This window comes from Aspergillus thermomutatus, assembly GCF_002237265.1.
Source record: "Aspergillus thermomutatus strain HMR AF 39 chromosome Unknown NODE_166, whole genome shotgun sequence".
Classification (NCBI taxonomy): Eukaryota; Fungi; Ascomycota; class Eurotiomycetes; order Eurotiales; family Aspergillaceae; genus Aspergillus; species Aspergillus thermomutatus.
In genome coordinates, this window is record NW_020798215.1 from 27,869 (window position 1) to 43,243 (window position 15,375).

The 15,375-nt window shown below is 50.5% G+C and overlaps 3 protein-coding genes across 3 annotated transcripts; 2 read left to right on the plus strand and 1 right to left on the minus strand.

Annotated features, from left to right (window-relative positions):
• Positions 1-3,159: 3,159 nt before the first annotated feature.
• On the plus strand, positions 3,160-5,615 carry CDV56_104177 (uncharacterized protein; the record flags this gene model as incomplete). Its single annotated transcript, XM_026757796.1, has 4 exons — positions 3,160-4,131; positions 4,190-5,048; positions 5,115-5,497; positions 5,568-5,615. The coding sequence occupies 4 exons, from the start codon at positions 3,160-3,162 to the stop codon at positions 5,613-5,615; spliced, it is 2,262 nt and encodes a 753-aa protein (XP_026612574.1).
• Positions 5,616-9,300: 3,685 nt separating this feature from the next.
• CDV56_104738 (putative MFS transporter) lies at positions 9,301-11,188 on the plus strand (the record flags this gene model as incomplete). The annotated part of the gene is made up of 7 exons (XM_026758357.1): positions 9,301-9,546; positions 9,597-9,705; positions 9,755-9,918; positions 9,980-10,140; positions 10,219-10,450; positions 10,512-10,959; positions 11,019-11,188. The coding sequence occupies 7 exons, from the start codon at positions 9,301-9,303 to the stop codon at positions 11,186-11,188; spliced, it is 1,530 nt and encodes a 509-aa protein (XP_026612575.1).
• Positions 11,189-11,384: 196 nt separating this feature from the next.
• CDV56_104913 (glycoside hydrolase family 35 protein) lies at positions 11,385-14,699 on the minus strand (the record flags this gene model as incomplete). Its single annotated transcript, XM_026758532.1, has 6 exons — positions 11,385-12,180; positions 12,245-12,332; positions 12,382-12,453; positions 12,507-12,800; positions 12,853-13,849; positions 13,899-14,699. The coding sequence occupies 6 exons, from the start codon at positions 14,697-14,699 to the stop codon at positions 11,385-11,387; spliced, it is 3,048 nt and encodes a 1,015-aa protein (XP_026612576.1).
• Positions 14,700-15,375: the final 676 nt, after the last annotated feature.

Genomic DNA, 15,375 nt, shown 5'->3' on the forward strand with positions numbered 1-15,375 from the left:
ACATGAGACGGGTCATGAGGATCAGTATGGACGGGAGATCTGAAACTGGATGGATCTGAATCTGATTACTGAATACTGAATGGTCAAGGGCGCCAGAGCCTCAAGCATCCAGGACAGTAGCAGCCTAACGGGTCAGAATTCAGAATTGGTCTGGCACACTTGCATGCAGTGATACGAGCTCAAAGAAGTGGAGACTGGAGAGTATGCTTTTGCTAGCTATTAGCTCTCAGCCTCATCAAATAGCCTTCCTGAGACTCGAGAGGCATCGGATCGATTCATGTTCATCGCAGCTCCAGCCTTTCCCAAGCTTCAGCCGACAATCAGTTAGTTTCCAAATTGACAGCAGCGTACCGCCTCTGCAGATGGATTGGGAAATTATCTAAGAAGACTTCAAAATGCCCTTCCAGTCCGTATCGACATGACTGACATCATTGGGCATATTCTCTGGTAACTTCTCCCTGCCAATGTCATTAGCTCTTTATCATTGCCATGGACCATGGTACCAAACCGAATCTGCTAGGTACAAACTTAAGATGACTTTTTCTGCGAGCCGCTGGCTCAGCCTGGTCGGCTATCGACCCCTTGGGAGGAACTTTAGACCTATCTCACTGTGGGTAATTGATTAGGTTTGGTGGAACATCCGAATCCATGGATCCTGTACACGGGAAATTCCCAGGGATGCAAGACATTGAAACTGCTCGGGTTTGGGAGTATCACGGCGGAAAGTTACATCAACGTCGGTCACAGCTCATGAGTGTGGAACGGAACCTGGAAGTTTCAGAAATCGTGATAAATTGCCTATGCCGGAAGGCAGGACAGGCATTATTGATGATTCGATGAGATGGTCGAGTCATGGCTGGGTCAGAATCTGGGGAAGCCCAACAAAGGAGTCACAGGCGTAATAAAAGATCAAATACGGAGTACTCTGTACTGCCACACCGACTCGGCATCCTTCCACTGATGCTGCTGTTGCTGCTTTTGACAAAATGACTCCCAATCATTCTGCTCTGGTTAGCATCTGCCTGTTTTCTTGACAAGGCTACCTCTGCAACTAGCTATGTCCAGGTTCTTTCTCCGAGATTCCGTTCTCTGGCCGGCTGACTCGGTAGTGTCGGTAGGTCGGTACAGTAATAGCGTTACAGCTAAGAATTTTAGTGACTGTGCGGTTGCGAATCGGCGTTCAATTTGCTAGCACGATCGGAGTCGCGAGCAGACTAGCTGACTGCTAGGACATTTACGTCTAGAAATAAATGGTGGCTTTATGCAACTAGCACGTTGTTTTCTTTTGCCGCATTAAAAGATGGAAAAGGGGTCTGTTCATCGAGATGGGGTTCGGAGCAGATAGAGCACAGTTTGTGGCTGCAACGTAAGTTAGGGGGTCTTGATTCCCATGACTTCTGAAAGTGGTCATATGCACTGGCTCAGATATACTTGGAGAAATCAAAATAAGTCAGTATCATTCAAGATATTTGAGGAATGATCTCCATGTCAATGTCTTGATGTTCATGTGTCGCAATCGTTGCTTTAATACTCCACCCATTCCACAGCGAAGCGGTTGGCGTCGTAGGGGCTGAGCTGGCCCGCTTTGAGGTTCCAGGTAAGGCAAGGTATTGGTTACTGGTCAGTACTGTTCAGTCAGGTAAGGTACAGTACGGCCCAGTAGTACCGCAGTTACCTGTGAATCTAGTAGTTTCCAGGCTTGTTTCGAAGTCCTGAAAGTAGTATCAAGCGATCAGATACGCCAATTTCAGTACATGGATACAAGGCTCCAACCTAAACTGTCTTACCTCCTCCCCTTTTTTAGCAAAAGTGTTCCAGTTGAAAGAGCACGGTTGGCTGATGCAGAGGAGATCCAGGAGAATTAACCTGCATTTCTAGATGAAAATATACTAAAATTGTATCCAAATGATGGTAAAATAGCCTCGATAGTCATACAGCAGGCCATCTTAACTTCCATTACTCTGTACAGCGGTAGTCTGGTTGTTCTCTTTCTGGCATGACTTGCAGCAGCAGCGATAACAATCATGCGAGAATATGATGGGCCTTTTCTATGAAGGATTATAATCCCACCGTTGATTTTTTGGGAGGAGCAATTTCATTCTTATTTACCATCTCCTCGATAATCGAAATCTTCTTCCTCGTGGAATTCTCCTCGACATCGTGATACTACTACTAGGAGAAAGGTGTGCCTGGCGTTTCCTTTTCTCGCACTGTCTGGAAAATCCCATCCGTCTTGTCTTGTCTCCGCCTGTCAGTAGTCGTAGAAAGTGAGTGCTTCCCCTAAGCTAGTAATAGTGGCACGTCCCATCCGCAATCCTCACTCTCCTCTCCCCCCATAATTATTATTATCTCCTTATTCCTGTCTGTTCCTTTCCTTCCTCACTCCCAATCCTCTCCTCGTTCTTCCCTTCCTCCCCTCCCTCTTTTGATCTCCCTCTTCTTTTCTTGTCCCTGACTAGGTCCTCTCTTGTCTTTTCCTAGCAGAGATTAGGCCCAATCTTCTGTTTGATTCAGGAGATACGGTGCCCGTTCCAGGGATCCTCCTTTCTCCCGACCCCCTCTTATCAACTTTTCCTCAAACCTTCAGTTGCTTTTGTTTTCGACCTCGCTTCGATTGTTCCACCCTTTCTCCATCGTACATGGCTCGACTGCTTTAGATCACGTCCGCCTCCCTGGAGCCTTGTGTTCCTTGCGTCTCACCGCGTCGCCAGATTTTCTCTTTCCTCCGCTTCTCGTCTCATCCGAGCCTTTCGTTTCGTTTTTCCTCCAGGCATTCGTTTCTACTTCCAACATAAGCGTTTCTTTTCAATTCTTGTATCAATATAATACATTTCGATTTCAATTCGGAGAGGTACTGCAACCCAGGTCGATTTTGTGGGTGAACAAGAGAGAAGTGAAACTTCGGCAACCGATTGGTTTCACCAGCCCGCTCTTGAACTCATTCCGATCGTCGTGCAGCGGAAAACTGATACACGTGTTGCAGAATCCTTTTGTTGTTGTCCTCCCTGCCTTCCCTCTGAACGCCCTCGAGTCGTCTTTGACATCACAACCGTGTCTTGCACCTTGTAATACTGCGAATTTCAGCGTCCATCGGCTCGTTGTGTCCTAGCGTTGTCGCCGAAATCGACAGGCTTCTGAGAAACGGTGGAGGAGAACATCATGGCTGCGTTGGTACAAACGATTCCCCAACAAAGTAGCACGGTTTCTGTGCTTCAGACTCGCCCATCATCCTCTTCTGGCTCCTTTGCCCCATCTCCTCAGTCTTCGCAGCAGCAAAATTCTCGCAATCCCACGATGTCCTGGAACTCGTACAATACGGTGAGCGGATCTCAGGGCTATCGCGCGGGCCACCAGGTTGTGGCCCCCTACGCTTTCACTGGCACGCCTAGCCTACCCAATTCCAACTTCAACACCATGCAAAATCGTCAGTCATGGACGCCCCATTTGAGGCCAGAGAACCGAACTTCCTCTGCTCCCTCGGTACCCCAGGGATCTTCAGTCCATGCTCATGCTGTTGGATCCAACCCGCGTTTCTTCCATCATCCTGCAGCTGGTTCTGTATCTACTTCGTCCTCCAACTCTTCCGTCCAATCTTACCGCTCCAAAGACGACTCCGCGATTCCTTCTAGGCAGTCACGCAGCGACCCTCCTCTTCGCCCTTTATCGACCGTCAACCTGCCATCGTCTTCCTCATCATTCATGAATATATCTTCTCCCACCGTTGCTCGACCATCTCCCGATCGTTATCGGCGTGGAAACAGACGTGTAGATAACGCAGCGGGAGTACAGTCGACAGTAACAGCTTCTAGCCTGCCAGGTGAGGATCAACTTGCGTCGAAAAATGCCTTGCAGGATCCATCCCGCAACCGGGGTCACGCTCGAGTTTCCAGTGTGGATGATATAGCGCGCCCCGAAAAGCCACAGGCAGAGCTCGCCAAGCGATATAGGCGTCGGAGTTGGGGGAATATGGACAATGCTGGCTTGATTAATCTACAGCTTCACCTGCCGTCATCCCCGACACCGATCCTGAATATGCAAGATTACTTTGACCCCAACATTCGACCGCGATCCGCCCAGTCTCATCGAGATGTCTCGGACAGCAATCACTCAGCTAACTCATCTACGTGCTCGGTAAGATATACTCCTTTCCTCTCTGAAATTCTTCTTTCTTGTGCTGACATGTACCAAGGTACGCGAGGTAGGAATGACGGAGGCTGCACCCTCAAATAAGAGTACGAACAAGGTGGACGATACCAAGCGATCGACCAAGCCCTCGCCGTTGTCACAACCTGTCTCTGCAGAACCTACGCCTACCGACCCTCAGCCTCCAAAGGAGAAGCAGTCGCCTGCTCCCACTGAGAGCGTTGCTTCGCAGCGACTGGCTGATATCAGCAAGAACGACCTCAAACGGCCCGCAAAGTCTCGGTTGAGGAGAGCCTTCTCTTTCGGGAGCGCTTCAGAGCTCCTCAAGGCGTCTTCCCAGAGTAACTCGGCGAAGAGAGAGGCTATCGCTGCAGAGAAATCCCGAAGAGAACTTCTGAAAGAAGAGTTAGGACCCGAGCAGGCTGCGATCGCTGAACAGCAGGAGGCCAGTGGGTTGGGTGAGAGCATTTACTCGCATCATCAAGGCCGGTTCTTCAATAGCTCCACAGACAATCTGTCGGTGTCATCCACAGCATCATCGGCTTCGATAATGCTACGGAAGATGGGTAAGGGCATGAAGAGGTCCACTCGGTCACTCGTTGGGTTGTTCCGTCCCAAATCCATCGCGAGCATCTCGTCGAACGATGGTGTGAATGTGGAGCCAATGGCGCCCAAATTGTCCGTAGTCAACATCGAAGCGGAGAGAAAGAGCGTGACTGCCAACGCAGATCCTCAGGATCTACCTCGCGGAGGCACTGTGTTTCCTAAGATCGAAAATAGCACCCAGGATCCTTCAGGTCAGGAAGATGTCGGGGCCGAAAAATCCCAATCGCGTAAGAGCATTGTGGGTGGTGACAGGGAACGGGCAGAGGTTCTGGCGGCGGTCAGGAAGGGCATTCTCAAGAGTGAGTAGAGCCCCTGTGTCCTCATATCATACGCGTGTTCAGTTCATTGACGATCTTGTGTTCCAGAGACCAATTCGGACTCCGCAGTTACAGCGCGTTCCAACAGAGCCGCTGAGGGTTCACAGACGCTGGTCGGTAGTGACTCGCCGCATTCCAGTGCTCCCAGTACACCCGAGGACCCGTCTCGAGCTGGTAACCGACGGGCCGAGGCCGTTAAGATAGCTGGTGAAGACTACTTCTTATCGGATGGGCGAATCCCTGAGTCTAGGAGCTCGCCTGCTACGCCGCAGCCCGTGACCACAAAGACCCTTGTCTTCAGTCCTCGCATTCAGTTCCACGAGACGTGGCCCAGTGGAGAGTACGATCGTCGAGGAGACATTGCAACCTGCAACCGCTTGACACCACTTCTCGCTCAACAGATCAAAGAGGAACTCAACAATTTCAAGATGGTGAGTCCCGGCAGACACATCCATTCAGACAGTAGTCCCTACCGAGCTATATTCTAACGTCCATTCATAGGAAATGGAAGTTCACGAGACTTCGAAGATTTACACTCATTTCCTCTGAGGCTCTCACCTGCAACGACATTGTCCGCGTGTCTCATCTCGCACATCTAACCCATCATAACTAGACCTACGCGTGGTGTGGCTTTTTCCCAACTCTAGCATTTTAACCTCAAGCACTGCATGCGTTTTGTTCATCATTAGACCGATGCATGATGGTTGAGCGTTCATCAAACCTGCCGCACTTGCACTATTCCGTCTTCGATTGTTCCATTGTCTCGCGTATCTCCTTGTTATGCGGTTGTGGGTGTTATGGCGACAGCAATATTCTAGGTACTCCATCAGTTTTTCTCTGGTTTGACTTTTCTCAGACGCACGGAAGTCCTTGCATTGGACCAAAGAGAGTATCGAGTGTTGGACATTTACAGCCACACTCATGCATCAAACTCTCCTCGATCATCGACATTGATCCGATTTACAAATCTGGATTTCGGTCCATGATCTACTATGCTAGATCTGCTTTCCACTCGAAACGCTTTGCGTCTACTGTTTCTGTCTAGTTCCTTCTCTCTACGGTCGACCTCGCATCGGAATCGTTCTGCCCTTTCGACTTTTCTTTCTTGAAAGCGTGAAAGTTGGACAGCATCATCTCTTTGATTAATACCACGTTTTTCCTTCTTCAATCTCGCTCTCAGCATAAGCTTTTCCCCTCACGGTATGTCTGTTGTACAGCATCCTGGAGCTGTTATCCTGTCATGTCTCGCCAACTGAATGTCCGAAGGGCGCTCGCCCTTCATCTCTGTTCCTGTACGTTTGCATTTGGTCCTGTGTGTATCTCATTCATTTGCATGTCATACCCATGCTCCCCTCTCCTTTCCTTATTTCTTAGCACCATCAGATGTTTGTCGGTAATAACTTTGGTTGGATGGTATGGGCATGCAAAGTTTTCATTTTTTTTCTCTTCTTACAATCTTGTGGCGTGTTTGACTCCGTTTTTTCTGCATCATGATGTCCTTGTTTTCTTATCTCCAGTCTTTTTGCCTTTCGAGCACACGGGAGAAGAGAGGACCTTAAATCGCCAGGCGAAGCGATAGTGCCAAGATCTCAATATGATTCATTTGAGCGATGCTCCAGGGGGCTATAGCAGTAATTTGTCATACAGCAAGCTATTTGAGCTTGCTACGGGGTCAACGTACTTCCTATCACAGCTGCAGTAGGCTGTGGGCTAACGTCCCAAACCTTACGCGACACATCACTTCCTAGCAGTCGTCCACAATAGATGCGTAGTGTATCTTGCGAAACCGAGAACCACGCTCTGGTAGTTCCTGAAACTCTTCACTGCTGGTTGACTCAAGCAGCTCTTCGTAAGGCAAGCACGCCCCCGAGCTACCAATTACACATTCCAATAGCTTCATCTACACTGCCTGGACAGACCATTGACACTCCGCTTAGATTCGCAAATTATTGGTCTCTACATGGCTACCCAAAATTGCATATGAACACCCCTTGATTCTCGCCTCAATGAGCATATTTACGCAAAAGATGTGGTCCGATTATCTTGTCTGGGCATGCTTCTCTGCATCTAAGTGTACGGAGTACACTTAGATGCTTTGAGGGTCCGGCAATTAGTTCACTGTATAGGTAGTCTCTTGGGCTCTGAAGTGCACTGTCCTTGGATGCACTACTAATGGGATACGACTGAGTTCAATTAGAGAGCTGGATATCGAAGGGAGTATCACCCTGCCGCGGGAATGGAATTTTCAATATTTTGCCTCTGCTGAATTCGAACATGGTCTTTTCATATCTTATCGTGTTACTTATCTGGGTTCGATCTCTCGAGTCTATGATTAGAAATCAACCGAGCATAGTCGCTAGGAGAATCACGCGCACTGCGCTTCAGGTTGAGACCCATTGGTGACTGATAACTCGGGCAAACTTGATGCTGCGGTCTGTTTTGTATTGTATTTTCGACCATGACATGATCTCAGACACGGTATATCGGCAGTTCGAAAAAAGGAGCGTTGCTTTGAGGAGCTTGGCATCAAAATTATTGATTTGAATGGGCGTTGGCTTGTGGCTTGAAACTTGTGATAGGTGTCCATTGCTGTTCGACCAACTCCGAAGAGAAGAAGATCAGCTGTAGGTCATGGTGTTGGGGCCTTCGTGACAGCACGTACATCGGTACTCTTCGGTATAGTCCCTTTCAAAGCAGGGGGGACCTAGCAGTTGGCACGGGTATTGCTTTGACTCGGGGACATAGAGCTCAATAGATAGTCCCTGTGATTGGATCTCTAGCTGTGGCGACAGCTTGAGTTGCAGCTGCATGGACTTCCCATACTCAGTCTGTTCTGTCAGTGTCTATACTGTAAAGTAACAGCAGGTGTCTCGCGAGTTACCCCTGTATAAAACACTAAAATTTCCCTTGTCCGGCGTGTGAATGAAGACTTGAGAGGCACACAGAATTGAAAATCTCTTCCAAAGCAATGGGTGCCTCCAGATGAATGGCAAAAGGAGCTCTGCGTCAAAGCGATAAGGTTACTGGCTGTTGCTTGGCTACGGGATGGAACATAAAGGCTTGGCTGAATCCCGAGCTCCCGAGAATTAACCGGAATCATCTTTCTTAGAGCTCGAATGACAAGCAATGGAGGGATATGAAACCGGTAGATGATGACGAAGGGTTGATGCGTTTTCCCGAATGATTTCTGTGTGGTGCTACTTGCCAACGAGGAGAATGAACTGCCGTGTGGCTCAGGGGGGGAAATGATCTCCATTCTGTCTTTCGGCCCGTGCGAATGTTGGCTATTGTCGGGGTCAGCCGATCTGTGCTTACCTAATGCTCCATCCCGCACAAATTCACATACCCAATGCTCAACCATTCTTACTCACAGAATAATATCAATTCACCATCTGCATCTCTGTAACACACAATCTACTCAACCTAGTGGGATGAACTGAACCTACCCTTTCTTCTTCCCCCTTTTCTTCTTCTCTCACGCAATTGAGAACTTTGTCGGTCCTCTTGCCCGCCGACCCGACGACCCCCACGGGTCTCCCACGCGGCAACCCCCACGCGGAGTGGAATCCTTTTGACGAGAAAAGATCTCAATCAACCAGTCATGCTTTGATTGCACGACGCTAACTGTCTCCTAGTATGTACTCCGTACAAAATGGTCCAATACTTCATCTCCAGTCCCTGTAACTCCACAGTTCTCCATCCCTCTTCCCCGCAGGAAGGCGAATTCATCAGAGAAATTTCTGGCTACGGTATTGACTGGCTACTACAGTTTCATCCGGTTGAGCTAAATGCTACGTACCGACAAAGCTCTTCATCCCACGGCTCTGTTCCTCGGTTTTGACTCGCAATTCACACTATTCGGTTTCTCTCCCCCAGCTCTAGTTTTCCCCGCCTCCGAGCTGCCCATTGGTAGAATCTCCGTCTCAACCGTGTTGGCCTTCCCCGGGACTCCATCGACCCAGACCTCGTCCGCATCTTAGTCCTCCGTGCGAGTGGTCATCCCGGGATTGGGACGTTGAAAATCGGGAAACTTGTTTGCTCCACGCGTATGCCCCAGGTTCTCTCACAAAAGGGAGCAGGGATCCTGATTTTTGATTACCTTCTTCCTGCTGTTTATCACCCCTGCCTCTTCCTCCTCTTCTGAAATCTCGTCCCTTCTTCTCTTCCCTGTTGTGATACCCTCTCCTCCCTTTGTTCTGTTCTACTTCCTTACACATACCCGAGCCGAAAAACTATGTCTCCCAGATACTCCCACGACCCCGAAGAGGGTATCGACAAGAGCCATGTCGACAATGTGGAGGTCGTCGTGGCCAACGCTGACAGACCAAACCCGAGAAAAGAGGCTCCTTCTTATGTCGCTGGTCTCAGTCCTGAGGAGCGCCAGCAGGCCGAAAGGGCTCTCGTTCGCAAGATCGATATTCGTCTTCTGCCTATGCTTGTTATCATGTACATTCTCAACTATCTGGATCGGAACAACATTGTAAGTCAGGCTATTGGATTTACTCGCGTGACAACACTGATACCTTTCAGGCAGCTGCTCGACTTGCTGGCCTTGAAGAGGATCTCGGCATGAAGAAAGACAGCAACCAATACCAAACTGCCGTCAGCATTCTCTTTGTTGGTTATTTGTTGATGCAGAGTAAGTGTCACTGATAGGCTGGGCCTGTACCATAAACTGACCGTTGCAGTTCCATCCAACTTGCTTTTGAACAAGTTCGGAAAACCCGCTGTCTACCTCCCCTGTGCGATGATTGTTTGGGGTATCATCTCTACGGCCACGGCGGGTGCTCAGAACTTCGCTGGACTGGTTGTTGTTCGTTTCTTCCTTGGTTTCGTCGAGGCTGCTTATTTCGTATGTAACCCCGACAACAATAATACCATAACCGTGATGCCTTTGCTGACTGTTGTTGTAGCCTGGTTGCCTTTACTTTTTGAGTGCTTGGTACACTCGTAAGGAGCTGGGATTCCGCACTGCCGCCCTCTACTCTGGTTCTCTGATCTCCGGCGCTTTCTCTGGTCTCATCGCTGCGGGTATCACCGATGGTATGGACTACGTAAAGGGTCTTCGAGCCTGGTATGTTCATTTATTTTTTCTATTGTTTTCTCCTGAAACGGATCAACTGTAACCGTGCAGTCTTGCTAACTTCTCTAGGCGGTGGCTCTTCATCATTGAAGGAGCTATCACTATAGTGGTTGCTTTCATTGCCATGTGGATCCTGCCCAACTTCCCTCGTACCACTTCATGGCTTTCGGAAGAGGAAAAGCAACTCGCTACATGGCGTCTCGAGGAAGATATCGGTGAAGACGACTGGGTTGATTCCGAACAACAATCGCTCCTCCATGGCGCGAAGCTCGCCTTTACCGACTTGAAGACCTGGATTCTTGTAAGTTGCTATTCTTATCTTAACTCGCGACGGCAATGACTAACGGCGACGTATCATGCAGATGCTACACATCTTGTGTATCGTTTCCTCCGCCTCGGTGACTAACTTCTTCCCAACTGTCGTGGAAACGCTCAACTACAGCCGGATCGTGACCCTCCTTCTTACCGCTCCACCTTACTGCCTGGCAGTCATCAGCGCTTTTTTCAATGCCTGGCACTCGGACCGTACTGGCGAGAAGTACTTCCATATCACGGCACCTCTGTACATCTCAGTAGCTGCTTTCATCATCGCGGCGACCACCACCGGTGTGGCTCCCCGCTATATCTCGATGATGCTGATGGTCCCTTCCTTGTACGCCGGTTACGTCGTGGCCCTGGGTTGGATCTCAAGCACCCTTCCTCGTCCTGCATCCAAGCGTGCCGCCGCACTGGCTGCCATCAACATGGTCAGCAATGCCAGCAGTATCTACGCCAGTTACATGTACCCAGACAGTGATGCGCCGCGCTTCAGTACGTCCCAATGCCCTTCTAGCATTTTTGATGATCTTTTCCTTCTAACACTTTTATAGTCACTGCCATGAGTGTCAACTGCGTTACTGCGTTTGTTGCTATTCTCTCTGCCACTGTGCTCCGAATCATCCTTGTTCGGCTGAACAAGAAACTTGACCGGGGTGATGCCCTCAACGATGGTGGTGTTCCTGGACAGTCCAGTTCCAGAGGTTTCCGGTTCTTGGTTTAGACATAGTGTAAATACTTCAACTAACGATTTGTTTTCTGATGATTTGCCTGCTGCATCTTTGGCGATCAGATGACTGGCTGGACATGATACGAACTAGGACACGATTCATCTCAATCAATATGATTTAATGACAAAATTCAGCCTCGTTCTGCATAACAACAAATAATCAACTACACTCTTCAACACACTCCGGAAACTAGGCAAACCTCAACCGCTCCTCACTCCAACCCGGCCTCAACCCTTGCCCAAATCCCGAGACACTCAATGAGCTATCCGCAACGTAATTCACCTTCCAGCGCACCTGGATACTAGCCCCCGCTTCCGTCTGCGCCCAAACCGCCAACCCGATCGTGTTGTCGCCCTGGTAATTGAGAATCCCCGGCGGAACAGGGAACACCACCTGGTTCCCGATGTGGGGATTATACCGACCATACTGGTACCCATTGACGAACAGCTGCGCCCGGTACCCGTTCGGCGCAGTGGACGGCGTAGAGAGCACGAAGGAGATGGAGACGTCCAGGCCTGCAGGGATATCGAGGGGCACGACGGAGCGGAAGAACCGGACCGTTGCGCCGGTGAAGCTCAATGCCGAGGAGGCGGTCGAGTTCGAGTTCTCGGCCGTCCAGGCACTGTCGTCGAAGCCGGGGAGGTGCCAGCCCATGCGTTCTGCGAAGAGTCCGTCCTCGTTGAAGACGCCGCGGATGGGATCGAGGTTCGATTCCCCGCCTGCGGTGCCGGCGAGTCGCCAGTGGGTGAATTCTGGGGCCGGGGACGAGGCGCTGTTGGCGAGGAGGCGGGCCTCGAGGATGCCGCGGGGGTTGAGGGCGCCGGTTGTTTCGTCGTGGCCTGTGTCGTCGTGGACGACTAGGAGGACGTTTTTGGTGGGGTTGAGGTATGAGGCTGGGAAGGAGAGGGTTTTGTTTGCTTGAGAGGTTGTTGCGCTGCCGAGGTGGGAGTCGAGGAAGTGGCCGTTGAGCCAGGCGGACCAGCCGCTGCGGAGGGGATGTTTGTTAGTTTTGATGAAAGGGTTGAGAGGGGATAGGGAGGGAAACGTACAAGGCGCTTCCTCCTTGGATGTTGAGGTAGACTCCTGAAGCAGAGCTGTTGAAGTAGCCGCGCCAGAGGCGGATGCCATTGTGAAAGCCTGTAGTGTGGGTTAGACCAGTGATGGTGTAGGGAGAGGGTTGACATACCGTATTCGTCTGCGTACAGTACTGGAAGGGTTACCGGCGGACTGGGGTTAGACGTCGTCATGTGGTTTGCCTCTGCGGAATGCGTTAGGTTTTGTCAGGTCTGATCGATTGAAATTCCAACTTACCAATCCAGGCTGAGCCGGAATCGTCGTACGATGGAAGCCGCTCCGGCAAGCTGTCGTTGGATCTCCAGGAGGTGAGAGCGGGCAACTGGATGGTTGGAGGTGCACCAAGAGTCGCTTTGAGGCTACCGTATGAAGTCCGGGAGGACTTGACTTGTTTCCCGTTCCAGGTAATCTTGTCCACGCCGTGAGGTGCAAAGATTTCTAGTGTCGTTTTCTCCACCGAGTCTCCCCGGAGCGCCAATGTGGACTTGGACACGCTGGCAGAGCGAACAAGGTACGGGCCGTGGATGAGGACTGTAATGATGAGTATGGGTATGGGAGTCTACTACACATGAAGTGAACTTACCGGTTTCAGACTCTGGCACGATAGGATCATTTGTCAATGCAGGAGCCCAGAAGTGGTAGGCGGCGGTCTTGTCGAGCAGAACCACGCGCACACCGTTATCGAGCCGCAAGACGCTCAATCCGCTGGCCTGAGAAAAGTTCACGACCAGATAGTTCTTCTCACGCTTGAATTTGACACCCGAGCAGCCATCGCCATTTTGAACCTTTCCTGACTTGGCTCCCTTGACTGCAAACTCGCCAGATTCTCCCGTAGGAACCCAGAGCACGAGGGTAGGACTGTTGTCGAGAATGGCGTAGGTCAAGACCTCGGCAGTTGAATAGAGAAGAGTGTTTGAGCCGAACGTGAAGTCGGTCACGATGATCTTGGATTGATATCCATTCAGCTGGATTACACCCTCGTTCTTGGGGATAGTCAAGGTACCGACGGAAGTGTTGACATGAAGTTTGAACGTTTGATTGCCACCAACGGTGGTGTCATTATGGAAAGTGACGTAGAACCCGGCGTTGGTCTGAGGATTTCTCAACTCGAATGCACGGACGGCTGTGTTAGTGGTATATTGTGTTCCATTTCCGATTGCCTCTGTCATTGTGAGGTCTTTTGCGGTGCGGGTGAACAATGCCAGTAGCTTGGTCTCGTAATACTTGGATCCAATCGAGCGGTCTTCGGAGATGGGAGCGGAGTAGTCGTAGCTGGTTGCCGTCACAGGAGCAGCAATTGCACCCCAGTTGGTTCCTCCGTACAGCATGTACAAACTCATGGCGGTCACTCGCTGGGCAATATTCCATCGGTAGAACAGGTTAGCAAAGTCGGCCCCGGTGTCCTCCGGGCACCCACCTTCAGGACCGGCCCAAGGGTTGTATGAACCGCCCTGAAACTCAGGCATGAATGAGGGAAGAGTCGGCTGAACTTCTTGGAAGTAGTCGTAATAATCGATCACTTTGTAGGGAACATACTCCCCATTGGTGGAGGTACATTGGCTCACGTCGCATGTCCAGCACTTCAAAAGTCAGAACAAATCAGACAAAGAGGATTGTATGGTAACTCACCGAAGGATAGGAATCCAAACCAGCCACGTCGACATTGCCTCCAGCATTGGACCAATCCGTTCCCCAAGACTTCGAGTTCATGTTGGGATCGTTGCTTGTCAACGGCACAGTGATACCATTCTCACGAGCAGATGCTTCCAAGAGCTCCATATAGGCAACCGCAGTCTTGTTTGGATTGCGGGCACTTGGCTCCCCAATCCACTGCTGACCGTACTCATTCTCAATCTGGTAGACGAACGTGTTATGGCCGTCCGTGACCTGGTAGTTGCTAGTGATCTGCGACATGTTTGCAAAGTACGGCTTCCACGCGGCCGTATACCGCGAGTCATCATTCCGTAACGAGCCATACTCGCCAGTCGTCAGCCACAGAGGGAAACCGCCTGCACTGGCTTCAGCATTGACGTAGGGCCCTGGGCGCACAATGATATACATGCCGAGCTCCTTCGCAAGCTCAAAGATGGGCGTGATATCGCGAGCGCCAGTCGAGAAATCGACCGTGTGGTTGTTGGGCGCATGATAGGCCCAGCTAGAGTAGAACGCAAACGCAGTGAAACCGGTAGCTTTCACCTTCTCGAGAATGTCCCTCCACAACTCGGGGACTGGAATACGCCAGTAATGGAATTCGCCGGAAAAGATGAAGATCCTCTGCCCATTAACCTGGAAGCTGTAGTGGTCCCATTGGACTACCTTATTCAAGCCATTATCGTGAAGAGGCCATTCGGTCTCTGACTGATTCTGAGCAGCTGTCGAGAACCACAGATTTGAAAGAAGAAGGAGGAGAACTTGGTAGATGCGCGCCATGACCGAGTCTCAGCAACAGCACGCTGCTGGACTTGTTTCAAGGACAGGTGCTGAAATGTTCCGACGTCGACAAATGCGAATGGCAAGCCACAGGCTATGACAGACTTTAAGTGGCCTCATCGAAAATTGGTGGTTCCCTCGTTTCCAGGCCAATCCACCATCAACCATCAACCTCCAGCCACAGACATTATTGATCAGAAAGCCCGAGCTCTGCACCTGTAGACCTATGAGGGCCAGCGAAATCACATCTCTCACCCAAAGCGAAGACGTCTGGCCCACTTGCCGGTTCAAATCAAGCTGAGGCGTCATAACGAGCGTCCAAGAGGACCAAGAAGACATCCCACCGGAGAATGAAAATGCTCGGTATAGTCCGATGTGCTAAATGCTTGTCGAAGGAGACAGGGAAGTAACGTTACCCCACTGTGTGGACAGTTCGAACCCGAGTAATCAGGCACAATTCAGTATGGAGAATCATATCCCGGGATGGCCAGATGGCCAGTGTGGGGAATTGTAAACAAGACTAAAGACGATCAGCGTCATTTTTGCCTGGAATGGTTTGACGAGTGGATGCGGGGAACCCTTGCAGACGGCAGGTCATATATTTTTCCTCCATTCAACATTCACAACGGGGGAGTTTCGCCGTAAACAGACTGCAGGTACAGGGATATTGATTAAA